Raw genomic sequence first — 15,862 nt, 5'->3', positions numbered from 1 at the left:
AGGTGAAACTGATCCAAACTGTTTGTAGTGAAGGGAAGAGATGTCACATGGTGTGATGTAAGAACAGGGTGACTGGACAATGGCATGTGCTTCACCCTTTCTCCAACGCAGCTGAACTAGTGACAGTGTGACCCCCACCCACTTAAAAAGGCTCTTATGGGTTCCCATCCTAGGTGGAGGATGTTAACTTCATTGGCTGTAACTGTCTTACCTTTAGGAGGTAAGTCCTGTGATTGGTCATTCTCGCGGTCAGTCGGGGGGACATAGGCGGGGCATAAACCTGCCTTGCACTTGACGCCACCAAGTTCATTCCAAAGCTGAACAAAATAAAACATTTTCATACATATCAAAGGCAGAGCTCTGACATTAGTGACACCAGCTGTGTTCACACACGGACGATGTTTTATACCTCACACTCGTACTGCCCAATATCTGCTTCAGTTGCCCTGACGACGGTCAGAGACAGGATCCCGCTCCGTGCATCATTCATAATCAAGTATTTCTGCTGGTCAGTCAACTCTTTGCCATCCTTCAACCACCTGTCAAGAGCAAGCAGCGCTGCATTCAGAAACACAATAGTTGCAAAATCGTAAAGCGACTACAGCGGTCAGCTCTGCGCTGCGATACCTAATTCTCGGTAACGGAGTGGTGAATGTGGAGCAGGAGAACTGGATGTCCTCTCCTTCAATGAGACAAGCACTTTCCAGTCGACTCACGAATCTGGGTGGAGCTGGAGAAAAGAAGCATGAAAAGATCAGGTTTAGCCTAGAAACAACCAAAAGCAGCAGCTATTATATTAATATTATAAGAGGTAAGTATTCACACTACAACCTGGGTTTGCCTCTTATTTGTAATTTTATTTAATTTAATAACTGTACAGTACTCTGTTTATAGTAACCACTGTCCTTGATGTAAGAATAAAACTGTATGTTTCTTTCCTGTGTCCTGTTTGTTTGTATATGTGTCTTTCTGGCTGCTGTTACAACCAAATTTCCCCTTGTGGGACAATTAAAGGATTATTCTATTCTATTCTATTCTATTCTATTCTAGTAACTCCGGAGCTCTCAGGGGAAATGTTCTTACCCTTACCCTTTGTAGGCAAATTTAAAGTTGGATTTATGAAACGTGCATAACGGTGTATGTTGTTGCATGTTAGTAAATCAAAATCATTCAGACACAGCAGCGTTGTGCAATCAGCATACTATCTGCATACTGCCCCGCTCCATTTCTCTGCAGAAAGAAGCACAGATGTGAAATGGCAAAACAGGTGACTATGGTGTAAGAACGAAGCCCGCACCTCTCAGGCAGGGAATAAGGTCAGACTATAGAAAATTACACAATGCTGTCTGAGGTCCAAGGAGTAAGACGGAAGAGGTGTAGCTTTTCAAAGTGTTTCGACTGGAGTGATGAAACATTTAAAAATAAATCAATAAATAAAAAGCGACGAATATGATTTCCCCTGAGATCACTGCAGCTTAAATAAAAAACACAAAGTTGATACGAAAAAGCCCAACAGACCACGAGAAAGAAGAGAAACAGGTGGAAGACACGGACAAGGTGCCGTGTGTCAACCTAAAAACAAAAACTCACTACAATGAAAAGAAAGATCCAAATTCTCAGCATCAAGAAATCACGCTGCCGTGATGGAAGTCATCCTGAAGAAAGGTAATGTTTAAGCTATGATAAAATAAAATAACGTATAGGGGAATATGTTTAAATTACAAAGGTTAAAGGCCACATCGCTACATTTAGTAATTTGTTTAATTTACATGTTTTCTTTTTGTTGCAATTCTGTGCATTTTGTTGTTTATGCTGTTTAAAAAAAAGGACATTTTTGTAAATAATAACCAAAAGGCAATAATAAAAACAATAATTATTGTTGTTGTTGTTAGTTGTAGAAGTAATGGTGAAAGCAGTAGTAGGTGTAGTAGGTGTAGTATTCATTTTAAAGATTTGTGTTTAAATTCCTAAGGCAACCAAGAAGTTCTTTATTTGTTTTACGTCTAAATGTGTTCCTAATATTGATCAATCATGGATACGTGCGTGAAACAGTCGCGTGATTTACGCACAGATTTGTTTGTAAGTAAATCAGCATCACAAAACTTTATCAATCGCTGAGAAATTATACAAAGTAGTTCCCTGACAACAAGGAGAACCAAAACTTTCTCGATCCACATGTTTGAAAAGACAAAACAAACACTAACATACAAAGTAAAAGACAAAGACAAAAGTAAGAAAAAGTTAAAGTAAGGAGACAAAAGCATCAGCAGCTGAAACAGGCTGCGTGCCGTCTGACGCATGCGCACATATCAATCGAGCCCCAGTGTTAGCATAGCTTAAACTCGGATTGGTAACTCACCCTGCACCACCACCTTAGCCAGAGTGCCAGCTCTGCCCATGAAGCTGGTAGCGTAGCACGCATACTCTCCGGAGTCCTCCGCAGTGAGGCTGTCCAGGATGAGACTGCAGGAGCCCGACCGGTCTGCGGTGATGATGTGACGTGGGTCGTCCTCCAAAGGAAGGCCATCTAGGAGGAAGGGATCAGGATCCAGGTAGGTTCATCACTGTGACCATAACACTCAATTATGTGGTGATAAACTCGTCTGCTATTCTGGACACTGTCTCCGTGACATGTCACACAAATACACGTTTTCTTTTCTTTTTAGGAACACAGTAATACCTGAAAGTGAAACCACCTTTTTGGGTTGTCTTGATGCATCTCAATCATCCAGGTAAGTAAATCTCCAAAAGTTGATTCTGTTCATCTGGACGTAGCGTTTTGTGGGAGAAACGTTTCGTCATCATCCAGGTGACTGCTTCAGAAGATAATTTGCATAATTAAGATGAAGGAACTGACCTCCCAGCCCATTGTTCCTTCAGTGGGCTGGTTTCAGTCATCATATGTACTCTTTATAAGATTGAAACCTGCAGTCAGCTGAGACTGAAGCAGTCACCTGGATGAGTGACCAAACGTTTCTCCCACAAAACGCTGCGTCCAGATGAACAGAATCCACTTTTGGAGACACTGGGTTGATTTTTAAAGTGGAAAAGGTGAAATGCAGTTTTATACCTAACACGAGTTCAGATGACAAAGGATTGGCACGTGATGAAGTGCGCAACAAACTTACAAGACAACCTGATATAAAAACACGAAAACACAAATGTATTAAATGTTGGATTAACCATTACAGAAGCATAAAAATGATGCTGGTACTTCAGGGCAGGTGTAAGCCTCACATTAGGTGGTCGTCTGATAAATGTGTTCAGCACAGTATGTAAAAGTTGGCTTAACTGTCAGTTCTTCATATAAGTCAGAGTTACTTTGAATGCAAAATGTGGATACACGACGGCATAAATAACAAGATATGTATGCGAATGAGGGCAAACAATCTGATCTGATAAAACATCAAACAGATGCAACCATGTGAAGTATAATTTTCTATTGTTATTTCCCTTGTTTATTTCCTTTGTAGGAAACCACACACACACACACACCCAGACACACACTTATGTACACCCGCTGTGTTACAGCCCCAGAAATTAAGCGGTGACAATAAAGTGCCTCAAACGGAACCTCAAGCTCTCTCCTTCTTTCGTGCTCTGGGCAATTTGGCCTTAAGTGGTGTTCTGGCCGACACACCGGGGTGACCGTAGTGCTCAAAGACTGAATCAGTGCCACAGCCATGCCTATCTTTGATATCTCCACTACAATTATGTGTCTATTTTCAAACCTTTGAGCCAGCTGATCTCTGGTTTTGGAGATCCTGACACTTTGCAGGTCAGCTTGATTGTTTGTCCCATCTTCGATGTGCAGTCAGACAGCAGTGAGCCAAACACTGGGGGACCTGTGGATGCAAACACACAAATATACATCAAGCACACAGCGTAACTGGACCCATCAGTTTATCTTTGACTGTTTATCACTGAAATAACTTTTAATCCAGCGTTTCAGAACTGAATGTTGCCGTGTTAGGTTAATGAATGAAACAGTATTTAGTTTTATGGTTTTATCATAAAAATGTTCGATGTTCAGTACCTGGACTAACAGACTTACTGTTAGTAGGCAGGCTGGAACGTTGCTGTAGCTCCTTCAGGTCTTTAAGCCAGGACAGTTTGAGCAGCGTGGAGCTGCCCTGCAGCGTGTACCTCCTTATGGAGCCTCTGTGTTCGTGCCACAAGCCCCAAGACCTTTCGTCTCCACCCACAGTCTCCTTTATTTCCACATCATTCAGCTGGAGACAATGAGGAGGACGAGTAAGTGGGAGGACGACATGAAGAATAGGAAAAGCAGTAAGTGTACGGCGTGGTGCGACGCAGAACGACAAATGACCTTACCTTCATTTTGTTCTTGAAGGTGTAGGTGTCTCGGTTCATGCTGGTGTCTTTTTTCAGTTTACACAGTACAATGCATTCCCTGAAGAGAAAGACTTGTCTCTGATGCCCTCTAGAGGTGGTCTTAATTTCTGGAGTCTCCTCCAACACTGTGAAGGATCCCTAAAGAGAAGAAGACGTGAAATCATTTGTGCGTTTCTGCACAACTAGAATGTTACGACAGTTTTTTTGGTTTGCTTGTTTCATGCTGGAACCAGATCTAAACTGTATATAAGTCATTTTTGCCCACCTGACGCACGGGCTCGCCCAGGGCAATAAGAGGAGCCGGGTAGTTCTCAATCAGAGACACCTTGTGCAGGTTGTCTGACCTCCAGGGAAGGCAGGACACCAAAGAGAAAGCATCCTCCAGCAGATGGCAGCTCTGGCCACTCTTAGCTTTATTCTTGATTAACTCCTGCAGGTAAAAAGTTGAACTTTTCATGTGACACACTTTAAAGAAGATTAGCCCTAATAGCCTTAAATGTTAAATGGTATTAAATCTATATGCTGACCTTTAGTAATGCTTGGTAAGTTTGAATTCTTTCCACTGGTTGCTGGAGGAATGTAAGGACATCCATAACAGCACCGTCCAGCTTACCAGCTTCTGGTAACTCCTGAAATATGCCAGGAAACAACAACACATTAGACTGATGTAGTAATCCTGCTCTCCACACCTTTGTTTCAGCAGCATTAAATGTTTATACTTGAATTCAGTTGTGAATACCTTGAAAAACTGTTGGATGGCCTTGTCAGCGATGCAGGCCTCTGCCTGAGCTTGACCCACCATGTAGTGCAGATACTTCTCAAAGTCTTCTCTGTGTTTGATCAGATGCATGGCCACGTCATCATCTGTGGCACACTCCCTCAACCCAGGAAGGACACACCTGAGAAAACACGAGTTCTGTTACTGTGATTTGACACGTTGATGCGTTTTGCCTTTGATCTAGCACGTGTGTATCACCTCTCGTGTAACAACACGATGTCTTTGATGTTCCTGAAAATGAGCTCTTTCTGGTTGAGGACGTTAACGGGGATGCGGTAGCTGGAGTCCAGAAAATTTAGCTGCTGAGATATAAACATCTTCATCTCTCTCACAAACTCCTCCTCTCCGTCAATCAGGCCTTGGATCAACTGACTAAAGATACAGGGAAACAAATGGATTCATCACAGAAGCCAAGATGTTATTCAGGACCAGCTGTGATGACCAACACCAAAGTATCGTAGAAGTGCATGAACATACATGAAATATGTATGCATGTATTTACTCTGACACAGTTTAGTCATCATCAGTATAAGTCATCCAGTATCCCAATACTAGTAAAGCTCATCTGGCAGTATGACGCACCTCAGGCCTCTCCTGTACTCTTCTCCTGTACATCCAATTCCATCAAGATCCTCTTGACGTGCTCTCAGCTGAGGGAAGGTCTCCTGTTTAAAATGACAGTTATAACTATTAAAAGCTCTTTTTTTTTTTAAATCCTCAACGTCTTTGTTGATATAATAATAAACTAACAGTATAGATTTTCAACATGTTTGTCATGCGGATGTCTACATCCCACCTTTCTCTTCTTCTCCAGGTATGCTGGACACAGCCATCCCTGCCGAGCAGGGTTGGTTTTGGTGGGTTTGGTCCTCACCAGCCATCTGTCAGGATGAACAGAGTCCAGCACCTCTACAAACTGGCCCTCCTTCAGAATAAAACTCTCCTTACTGCCACTGTTAGGGCTACAGTGAGCTCGAGCCACATATATTTCAGACGTCTGAGGAAGAAAACAGCAAATACATTATTTATGCCTGGGACGTGTGCAATATTATTTTGTCATACAGTGACTTTCTCAGATTTGTTCCACTGATGCTTAAAAAGGACATAAAAATAGATGATAACGTGCATCCAATCAACGTAAATCACCTCTCGTCTGTCCTCTTCCCCCTCCGACTCAGATCCAGAGACTGTGCTGTCCAAGGGCGTGTGGGCACGATGTTTTGGAGATGGTGTCCTCATTTTACTGTCATGGGCCCCTAAACATTTGTAATAGAGGATAGCTTCAGTACACCTGCTCAGAAAGTTGCATAAATAATATATTAAATAAATAACCTTGCTGACCTTTGATCTTTAATAGCGTCTTCGGAGGTTGGGTTGTCTCTTCGTTATCATCCTTCGGAGCTGCTTGTTCTGTTGGTTTTGGTTCTTCCCTGTGACAATATTCATATTTTTGGCATCTTTACAGCCGAACAAAATGACATTCATAGAATAAATCAAATGTTTTATCTGGTACCTCGGTGTGATTGTGGACATCTCAACAGGTTCCATCATATCGGGAGCTGTGTCATAATCGGAGGGACTCGACACTGTTGAAGGCAGAGTAATGAATCATTAGTGCTTCAATGTGACCCAGTCAAGTTTTTAAAGCTAAGTCACTCACTGGAGCTGGCAGCCATGACAGAGGACCGTCTCCTCTCTTGGGGGGTCTGCTGGGGCGCATGCTCTGTCAGCGTGTAGGCCTCCCACAGCGACACGTTCATGCTTTCTGCATAGTCCTCTGCTGACGTGGGCACCTGCGCTTGACTCGGTGGCAGATTCTCATTCTGGTCTTTGGGCGGGGCTGCGGGCTTTGTTGGGGCGAGCTGCAAAGGAGTAATGGCTGCAAGAGGTGGGTGTACGGGCTTCTGTGCCACAGGAGCAGGCTGGGGGGTTTGCACCACTGTTATGTTTCCATTGTAGGAGGTCACACCAAACTTATTGACCGCCTCACAGGTATAAATTCCTCTGTCGCTGTTTAACAGGTTCTTGATCACAAGTGTGCATTCTCCATCATCTGTGGTCGTAATCCTGCATCTCTGGTCGTTGCAAATTTGTTGCCCGTTTCTGAACCACCGTACTGCGCTGGGCTTTCCCTCGACAACACACATTAGTGTGAGCGTACTGTGAAGATCTGCTGTCTGGTTCTTAAAAACCTCTTTAAAAACAGGTCGCATGTCTTTGCGCGTCTTGAAGCCTTTGAAGGCAGCCTGGATCTTGACCGCAGCCTCTTGCATTTGTGGTTCATCCTCGGTGCTGATATCGATCTCCGGCGGAGACTCCTTCAATGGTTCTGTCGTCTGGAGTGCAATCTCAACAAAGGGTTCGTGGGGCTGGACATCCCTGTGGGCAGCTGGTATCTCAGTCAGAGCCTCTGAGAAAGTTTCATCTTCAGAAATATAAAGGAGGGGAATGTCTTCTGCCACCTGTGTTTGTTGTTCTTCCTCCCTCCTCGTTGGCTTCACTGCCAGTCTCACGTCCTGGTCCATTTCCGGTTCTTTTCTCATGGGTTGAACTGGCTGTTTTAATGGAGGGTTGGCAGGCTGCTCTGTTTCCTCAGTTGCTGACTGGTTCCTCTCAAATGCTGGTTTCTCTTCGGCCTGTTTTATTAACGGCTTTAGAAGCTGTTTCATAGGTTGGTCTTGAACTTTTACCACTGCTGTTGTTGGCTCTTGTTCCTCTCGATCCGTCTCCGTGTCCCGTGATACTTGTTTTTCTACACCTTTTACTTTGCTTTTTGTCCTCACAGGAGGCTTTGGATGAGTAAACGCATCTTCCTTTTCTACCGGCCGTTCTGGTTGTTCAGTCGGCTCTTTTTCTGGCTTTGTTCCGCTCTCTGACTCTTTGGACACTTGTTTATTCAGACGACCTCTCTGTTTGCTGTCTTCTTCAGAATCGATCTGTGTCATCTTTAACATTGTAGGAAGGATCTCCTCACCATCCTTCAGTAAATACTTGATTGGTGGCTTTCCATCTGTCAGTTTTCCTTTAGATCTTGTTGGTGGTTTCAAAGGCTCTCCTTCTGTCTTGTCTAGTTCACCTTCATTTTCTAAAGATGTCATATTTTGATCTTTCATTGATTCTTTGCTAATCAACCCTTGCGGTGGTTTCACAGGAGACTTGTCATCCTGGCTTATCGTTCCTACTTCTGCAGCTGGATGTTTCTGCTTCTCCTCAACTCCACTTGTTTTTGCCAAATGTATTTCTAGTTGTTCGGAGCTGTTTTCAGTTCCAGGTTTCTTTTCTTTTTGTTTCCTTTGTGCAAAACATGTTTTATCCAAAGCCCTGTCTGATTGAACTTCTTCGTGGTCAGCTTTAGCTAATTCTTCAGTATGTCGTCTTGTTTGTTTCATCTCCGGTAAAGCATCAGTTTCTTTTTCCAAATGCCTAGCTGGCTCCTCGACCTCCCCGTCAACCCTATAGTCTGTAGTCTCCTGTAGTCTCACAGGTTTATCAGCTTTCTTGTTCACCTCCCTGTCCTTCACTTTATTAATCTGTCCATGTGCTGCGTTCTGTGCACCATCCGTGCCTTTTTCTACAGCTCTTGCAGGCTGAGTGTCCTTTTGGACTTTATCATCATGCTTCAGCGCAGACGGTCTGAGGTCAAAAACAAGCTCCGTGTCTTTTTCTGAATTTGCAATTGATGCTTTTCTTGCCCTCTTTTTCGGCTCAGGAGGAGCTGGTTTACCCTCTGGGACCACTGGTCTCTGCGTCTCCTGAGCAGGAGTTGTTTCTTTTGCCTGCAGCATGATTGTTGGAGGTTGTGCCTCTGCTGGAGTCGGTTGTTGTCCTGGACAAAGGAAATGAACATGAGTGTGTTTACCTTCTTGTAACCTCGCCGATCAGCAATAAATCAACGTACCTTTTACTTGCACCATTGCAGTGGTCTCTATGCTTCCTGCCTGACAAGAGTAGTTACCACTGTCTTCAGGTTTGAGCTCATTGATGATCAGCTGCAGGAAGCAGCCGTCTTGCTTCATCTCGTACTTCCTGCTGGCCCTCAGTGGGAGCTTGTTCTTTCTCCACTGTATTGATACGCTGGGCTTAGACAGCTCACAATACAGGGAAGCTGTACCTCCTGCTTCAGCCTCTATGCTTTCTAATTCTTTGTTGAAGAATGGAGTGAGCTCTAGGTGGGATAGAACAGCCCAACAAATAGTTTGATACAGGGTCAACTAAGAAATACAGAATGCTACGATTTAGCTTACATAATGCTAAAGTGCCACAAGTGCTCAGAAACTGATATTAAGACTCCGTGAATGCAGCTGAAATGCACTCATGCACAAACCTTTCACTGTTACAGTTGCGCTGGTCTCTGCTTTGCCTGCTTGGCACGTGTAGCTGCCGCTGTCTTCCACTTTGAGTTCCTTAATCAGCAGCTGCATGAAGCAGCCCTCCTGCTTCATTTCATACTTTGCATTCGGTCTCACCAGTAGCCCGTTCTTCTTCCACTGCACCATAACTGCAGGTTGAGACAGTTCACAGGAAAGGGAAGCCACGCGTCCTTCTTCAACTTCCATGCTATGTAAACCTTGCTTGAAGAATGGAGGGAGCTCTGAGGTGAGGAAGGAAGGTAACGCTATGTTTTTAATATCTAGCTCATAGTGAACAATGGACTATGTACAAGAAGATGTAATAGATTGTTTTACTATGTAAATGTCTGCTGTGGATGAGTTTAAAACCAGTGTACAAACCCTTTACTGTCACAGTCCCACTGGTTTCTGCACCTCCAGCTTTACAGGTGTAGCTGCCGCCGTCCTCAGGTTTAAGATCTTTGATGTGGAGCTGGAGCAGGCAGCCGTCCTGCTTCATCTCATACTTCCTGTTGGCTCTTAATGGTGTGTTGTTTTTCTTCCACTGCACTGACACCCCAGGTTTAGACACTTCACAGTGCAGGGCTGCTGTGCTTTCCTCCTCGGCTTCTACATTTTGTAATTCTCTCTTGAAGAAAGGAGGCAGCTCTGGTAAAATAGGCAAGGAATTTAAAATTCATAATGTATAAGGAACCATGCTAATACATCACTAACTATATTTTCTCTTTAAACTACAAATATTTCAAGTGTGTGAGTTTATTAAAAAAAACTAAACTAATAGATTATGAATAACAAATAATAGGACAGGATAGAATAACAGAAGGCAGCACTAATATCAGAGCTTTACCAAATGATTGGGAAAAGTCTTTTCTCGCTGCACACACCTTTCACTGTCAGAGCTGCAGCTGTCTCTGCAGCTCCTGCTCGACACGAGTAGCTGCCGCTGTCCTCGGGTTTGAGCTCTTTGATGTGGAGCTGGAGCAGGCAGCCGTCCTGCTTCATCTCATACTTCCTGCTGGCTCTCAGAGGCAGCTTGTTCTTCTGCCACTGCACTGATAATCCAGGTTTAGACACTTCACAGTGCAGCAAGGCGGTGCCTCCTTCCTCGGCAGCCACATCTTTCAAATCTTGTTTGAAAACAGGTGGGCGCTCTGGAGAAAAAGTCATCATACATACAGGATACATACAATACTTCAGGCATAAACAAAAGTCGTATAAAATATCTTTTCAACAGCTAATGTAAGATAGCAACATACAGAATGAAACGTGTGTTTGTATGGTGGATTCTGTTTTGCATACCTGTCACGGACACTTTTGCAGTAGTTTCAGCCGTCCCTGCATGACACGTGTAGCAGCCGCTGTCCTCGGGTTTGAGCTCTTTGATGTGAAGCTGGAGGAGGCAGCCGTCCTGCTTCATCTCATACTTCCTGCTGGCTCTCAGAGGCAGCTTGTTCCTCTTCCACTGCACTGATATCCCAGGCTTGGACAGTTCACAGCACAGCGATACTGTACTTCCCTCCTCTGCCTTCATATTCTGCAGCTCTTTTTGGAAAAATGGTGCAAGCTCTGCAAAAAAATAGAGGAAGTAAAGGTAATGAATAAAAATGTTCCTGGATTACCCAAGTGATGCTTTAGACGTTAAAATGTCCTGAAAATATACCAAATGCAAATCTATAGTTTAACGTACCTTTTACTGACAGATTTGCACCAGTTTCTGCGTTTCCTGCTTGACACGTGTAGTAGCCGCTGTCCTCGGGTTTGAGCTCTTTTACATGAAGCTGGAGGAGGCAGCCGTCCTGCTTCATCTCATACTTCCTGCTGGCTCTCAGAGGCAGCTTGTTCTTCCTCCACTGCACTGATATCCCAGGCTTGGACAGCTCACAGCACAGTAAGGCTGTACCTCCTTCCTCTGCATCTATGTTTTGTAATTCTTTTCTGAAAAAAGGTTGAAGCTCTGGCAAAAATAAAAGGTTGAGGGATTATCATTAAAAGAAAAATTAAGGTAAGGGCAAATAAGTTATAGAAAGTACATGTGATGTAAAAAGATGACTAAAGTTTGCTCCACTTGTTTTTAACAAGTATAGATGATCAAAAGTAATTTTAAAGTAGTTCCCAGTGATCAAGGGCTTGTGAACACTAACGTTTACCATGTAACTGGCCATAATCACAGACCTTTCACTGTTACAGCTGCAGTGGTCTCTGCACGTCCTGCTTGACACGTGTAGTAGCCGCTGTCCTCGGGTTTGAGCTCTTTTACATGAAGCTGGAGGAGGCAGCCGTCCTGCTTCATCTCATACTTCCTGCTGGCTCTCAGAGGCAGCTTGTTCTTCCTCCACTGCACTGATATCCCAGGCTTGGACAGCTCACAGCACAGTAAGGCTGTACCTCCCTCCTCTGCCTTCATATTCTGCAGCTCTTTTTGGAAAAATGGTGCAAGCTCTGCAAAAAAGAAGATGGCTTGAAAGTAATGAACGAAAATGTAGAAATGCAGAAATGATTTCTACTCAGATATTAACGATGCTGTAAAACAAACCAAGCAAATCAGCCATTCACACACCTTCCACTGACACATTTGCGCTGGTTTCTGCACTTCCTGCTTGGCATATGTAGCTGCCACTGTCTTCAGGCTTGAGCTCCTTGATGTGAAGCTGTAAGCTGCAGCCCTCTTGCCTGATCTCATACTTCCTGCTGGCTCTCAGAGGCAGTCTGTTCTTCTTCCACAGCACTGACACTCCAGGTCTGGACAACTCGCAGTACAAGGAGGCTGTACCTCCCTCGTCAGCCTCCACACTTCTTAATTCTTTCTTGAAGAATGGAGGAAGTTCTGGAAAATGTGTTAAAAGGGAGAAGAAAGTCCTTTTGAAAGGTTTTCAGTGATGTCACGCCATCACCACGCATTATGTTTCTGCCACTGGAAGGATGCTAACACAGTAACACTTCACACACCTTTCACAGACACAGTCGCACTGGTCTCTGCACCCCCTGCTTGGCACGAGTAGCTGCCACTGTCTTCAAGTTTGAGCTCCTTGATGTGAAGCTGGAGGAAGCAACCGTCCTGTCGCATCTCATACTTCCTGCTCGCTCTCAGGGGCAAGCTGTTTTTCTTCCACTGAACTGGAACTCCAAGTTTGGAGAGCTCGCAGTACAGGGTGGCTGAAGCTCCTTCTTCAGCTTCCACACTCTGAAGCTCCTCCTGGAAGAACGGAGGAAGCTCTGGGGGAAAAGGACAGAAATGGGAATAGTTTAAGAAGAACGCCTCACTGTACGTGCTGATCATAAGATTGTTTAGCTCATTGCCCTGAAGTACCAGTGACGGCGAGTTTGGCAGTGCTCTGCATATCTCCTGTATCACAAGAGTATACACCAGTATCCAGGGGGTCGACGTCACGGATGAGCAGCAGGTTGACTTTTCCGTCCTTGCGCATCTCGTATTTATCACCATTTCGAAGAGGAACGTGGTTGCGTTTCCAGGTAACCAAGGTGGTGAGGTCAGAGGTGGTGCAACTCAAAGTTGCCGTCTCGCCCTCCATGACCACTGTGTCTTTGGGCTTCTCCTCCAATAAAACTAGAATTTGATATCAAATCCCAGTGATCATCAGGGGGTACATAACTTTGAAGCATTTTATTAGTTTTTACTTAAATACACCCTCTCTACTGTGTTCTTATGCTCACCTTTAGGCTTAGGAACAACCAGCAGGCGTGCAGAGGTCCTCTCCTCCCCGACCACAAAAGCAACCGTGCCCGTCTCCTCAGGCGTTGTGATGGTGAGGACCAGTCGGTGCTGGCGGCCGCGACACGTCATCTGGTTCATCTCGTTCTTCTGCAGAGGGCTGTTCCCAAGCCACCAGACGCCCTCGCTCACGTCTGCGTGGCTCAGCTCGCACACAAACACCGCATCCTCTCCCGCTGTCACCGTTTTGTCTTGAAGCTCTGTAACGATCCGAACGCGCTCTGTGGAGGAAGCAGGAGCTAGATACAGCTTCAGCAGAAAAGGGAATTTGATACGTTTACATTAACTCAACTCAGAAGGGTCAGCTCTGGATTTCGTGTCATGTAAATAAATGAGCCCAATACTTCAACAAATAATGACATTAGACTGCCATATACACCCACCCCTGACAATCAACTTGGCAGTGGTCTTTTTGCCCCTGGTGATGCAGCTGAACTCCCCAGCATCCTCCAGATGCAATTTCTTGATCTGCAGAGTGTGACTGGGGCCTTTCTTTGTCACGATACAGCGTTCTCCTTCTTCCACCACGGTGTTGCCCTTCTTCCACGTTACGGGCACATTAGGACTGGAGACTTCACAGGAGAACAGCACAGACTTCCCCTCCACCACAGTTTGGCTCTCGAGTTCCTTTTCAAAGAACACCGATGCTGCCGCTGCGTGAAGAAAGAGATATTCAGATTACTTTTTTAACAAAGAGGCGATGATCACAGTGTGGTGGGTGTGGCTTGCACTGCCGTGCAGGTAAGGCGGACGCACCTGCACAGCATCCGCAAAAAAGTGTGTGTCGTGAACGTCAACCTTGAGTTGTAATAAAGAGATGCTTGAAAGCATGAACGTGCACCGGGTCTGCTGTGGGTTTGTTACAGTGGTGCTGAACCCCAGGAAGGGGACACAGCAGACCCGCGACTGGGCCAGCCGGGGAAGGAGCTGACCCAGATGGCGGCTGAGATGGTGGCCACACAGCAGGAAGAACTGGAGGACCTGGTTAAGTGCCGCATGCAGAGGATCGCGAGTCTGGCGGCTCAGATCCAGTCCTGGCCGACATCGCCGCCACCCCCACCGTCATCCCTCGAATGCATGGGAGTGGCCGACGTCGGGAATGTTCTGGCGCCCGTGCCGGCCCCCAAGTTGCAACCAGCCAGGACGCAGCCTCCCGCCGCACCCATCCCCACTCCTCAGGTGGGAACGGCTTGTACCGCCTGTTGTTGCCTTTTCCTGCTCCCTGGAGGAGGGCCACGAAACAACCACTGGGTCCACCAACAGCTCACCCACCTGCTCAGCCCGAGCCGGAGGTCAGCACACGGCGAGCACGGGGGGAACCTGCCAAGCTGTCGCTGGAGGAGGAGGCGGAGCACGAGGGTCCATGCCTGACGGGTGACAGGAAGGAAAAAGAGGAGCTGCGCGGGGGTTCACGCCTACTTGTGGAGGAGGCGCGTGAGGATCCGTGCCTGCCGGTGGTCAGGGAGGCGCGTGAAGGTCTGACAGAGGCGCAGTTCTCACCGGGGTGGTAAGCGGTTCAGGAAAGGGATAAATTAATGGGTTCATATCAATTGTGGGATTGCGGTTCCACAAATACAACTCCAGCATGTTTAATGCACAGTTATACAGCGCAGGTCGGGCCTGAAGGATAAGAGTTCAGCCTTGGCAGGGGATCAGTCCGACAGGGCCTCCACTCCTGGCCGCCGCCAGGCACACAATGCACCCGACCCCTACGGTGCCTCCTGCGGGTGGTGGACCTGCAGGAGGATGGGCCCGTGTCCCCTTTTTGGGCTGTGCCCGGCCGGGCCCCATGGACTAAAGCCTAGCCACCAGACGCTCTGCCTCGGGCTTGGCTCCAGAGCGGGGCCCTACCAGGGGGCAAAAGCCCCCAGACAACATAGCCCATGGGTCCAGGGTAGCAATTCGCAATAAAATGCAATAAAGAAAAGTAAACTGTTCGAATACCTCTCACGTTGACTTCAGCTGTCGTCTTCTGCTCCCCGAAGGCGCAGCTGTACTCGCCAACATCCTCTGGCTGGATGTTTCTGATGGTCATCTCAGCTACCCTCCCCTTCAGCGTCATCTGATACCTTCCTCCATGATAAAGCTGGTCCTCCCCCTTCCACCACTGCACGGGCACCCCGGCCCTGGATAGTTCACAGCGCAGGGACACGTTGCCTCCTTCAGGGGCCTCCTGGTTCTTCAGACCCATTTTGAACGTGAGCGGGATAGCTGTGGATGTGGAGAAGAAAATCGAATTTGAAGTCTAACGATCAGGAAAGAACATATTTCATTTGGTAAACGTAGGCTTTAGGAGCATGAATGAACCAGACACTTTCACATCTACACTCTTGGCTTACGTGTGATTGTGACATTGGCTGTAGTCTTGACATCTCCATAGAAACAGCTGTAGAGGCCGCTGTCCTCCAGTTGTGCGTTTTTGATCGTCAGCTCCATGACGCTGTTTCGATTTTTCATCTGGTGCTTGAAATTATTCCTCAGCAGCTCTTCTCCTTTCCGCCACTCCACAGCAAGGCCGGGCTTGGACAGCTCGCAGCTCAGGGTCAGGCTGTTCTCCTCCTCCACCTGCTGGTTCCTTAGCTTAGTCTTGAATGTGACCGGCGGCGCTGCAAGAAGCACCAAAGAGGAGTTATGGAGTTATTTGACTTT

General features: G+C 46.2%; 1 protein-coding gene and 1 long non-coding RNA gene across 2 annotated transcripts in view; one reads left to right on the top strand and one right to left on the bottom strand.

Annotated features, from left to right (window-relative positions):
* obscna (obscurin, cytoskeletal calmodulin and titin-interacting RhoGEF a) overlaps positions 1 to 15,862 on the bottom strand; it is a 39,834-nt gene that overhangs the window by 12,160 nt on the left and 11,812 nt on the right. The window contains exons 26-56 of the mRNA XM_082522935.1: positions 15,553 to 15,819; positions 15,158 to 15,424; positions 13,597 to 13,866; positions 13,156 to 13,434; positions 12,791 to 13,048; positions 12,430 to 12,696; positions 12,041 to 12,307; positions 11,656 to 11,922; positions 11,171 to 11,437; positions 10,783 to 11,049; positions 10,368 to 10,634; positions 9,865 to 10,131; positions 9,459 to 9,725; positions 9,033 to 9,299; positions 6,795 to 8,960; positions 6,648 to 6,720; positions 6,476 to 6,564; positions 6,281 to 6,390; positions 5,931 to 6,131; positions 5,717 to 5,799; positions 5,333 to 5,506; positions 5,096 to 5,255; positions 4,884 to 4,985; positions 4,622 to 4,786; positions 4,336 to 4,494; positions 4,055 to 4,232; positions 3,732 to 3,845; positions 2,360 to 2,527; positions 628 to 730; positions 410 to 539; positions 212 to 317 (exon numbers count right to left, since the gene is read on the bottom strand). Of these exons, the coding sequence (XP_082379061.1) occupies positions 212 to 317; positions 410 to 539; positions 628 to 730; positions 2,360 to 2,527; positions 3,732 to 3,845; positions 4,055 to 4,232; positions 4,336 to 4,494; positions 4,622 to 4,786; positions 4,884 to 4,985; positions 5,096 to 5,255; positions 5,333 to 5,506; positions 5,717 to 5,799; positions 5,931 to 6,131; positions 6,281 to 6,390; positions 6,476 to 6,564; positions 6,648 to 6,720; positions 6,795 to 8,960; positions 9,033 to 9,299; positions 9,459 to 9,725; positions 9,865 to 10,131; positions 10,368 to 10,634; positions 10,783 to 11,049; positions 11,171 to 11,437; positions 11,656 to 11,922; positions 12,041 to 12,307; positions 12,430 to 12,696; positions 12,791 to 13,048; positions 13,156 to 13,434; positions 13,597 to 13,866; positions 15,158 to 15,424; positions 15,553 to 15,819 (8,025 nt within the window). The remainder of the gene's footprint in view (positions 1 to 211; positions 318 to 409; positions 540 to 627; positions 731 to 2,359; positions 2,528 to 3,731; positions 3,846 to 4,054; positions 4,233 to 4,335; positions 4,495 to 4,621; positions 4,787 to 4,883; positions 4,986 to 5,095; positions 5,256 to 5,332; positions 5,507 to 5,716; positions 5,800 to 5,930; positions 6,132 to 6,280; positions 6,391 to 6,475; positions 6,565 to 6,647; positions 6,721 to 6,794; positions 8,961 to 9,032; positions 9,300 to 9,458; positions 9,726 to 9,864; positions 10,132 to 10,367; positions 10,635 to 10,782; positions 11,050 to 11,170; positions 11,438 to 11,655; positions 11,923 to 12,040; positions 12,308 to 12,429; positions 12,697 to 12,790; positions 13,049 to 13,155; positions 13,435 to 13,596; positions 13,867 to 15,157; positions 15,425 to 15,552; positions 15,820 to 15,862) is intronic.
* On the top strand, positions 2,435 to 6,018 carry LOC309699765. The gene is made up of 3 exons (XR_014274465.1): positions 2,435 to 2,552; positions 2,667 to 2,732; positions 5,949 to 6,018. It is a non-coding gene; the product is annotated as an uncharacterized lncRNA (long non-coding RNA).

The sequence above is a fragment of the Aulonocara stuartgranti genome, assembly GCF_965226115.1.
Source record: "Aulonocara stuartgranti genome assembly, chromosome: 23".
NCBI lineage: Eukaryota > Metazoa > Chordata > Actinopteri > Cichliformes > Cichlidae > Aulonocara > Aulonocara stuartgranti.
The sequence above is the reverse complement of the archived record's forward strand: the minus strand, read 5'-3'. Positions and strand labels throughout refer to the sequence as shown.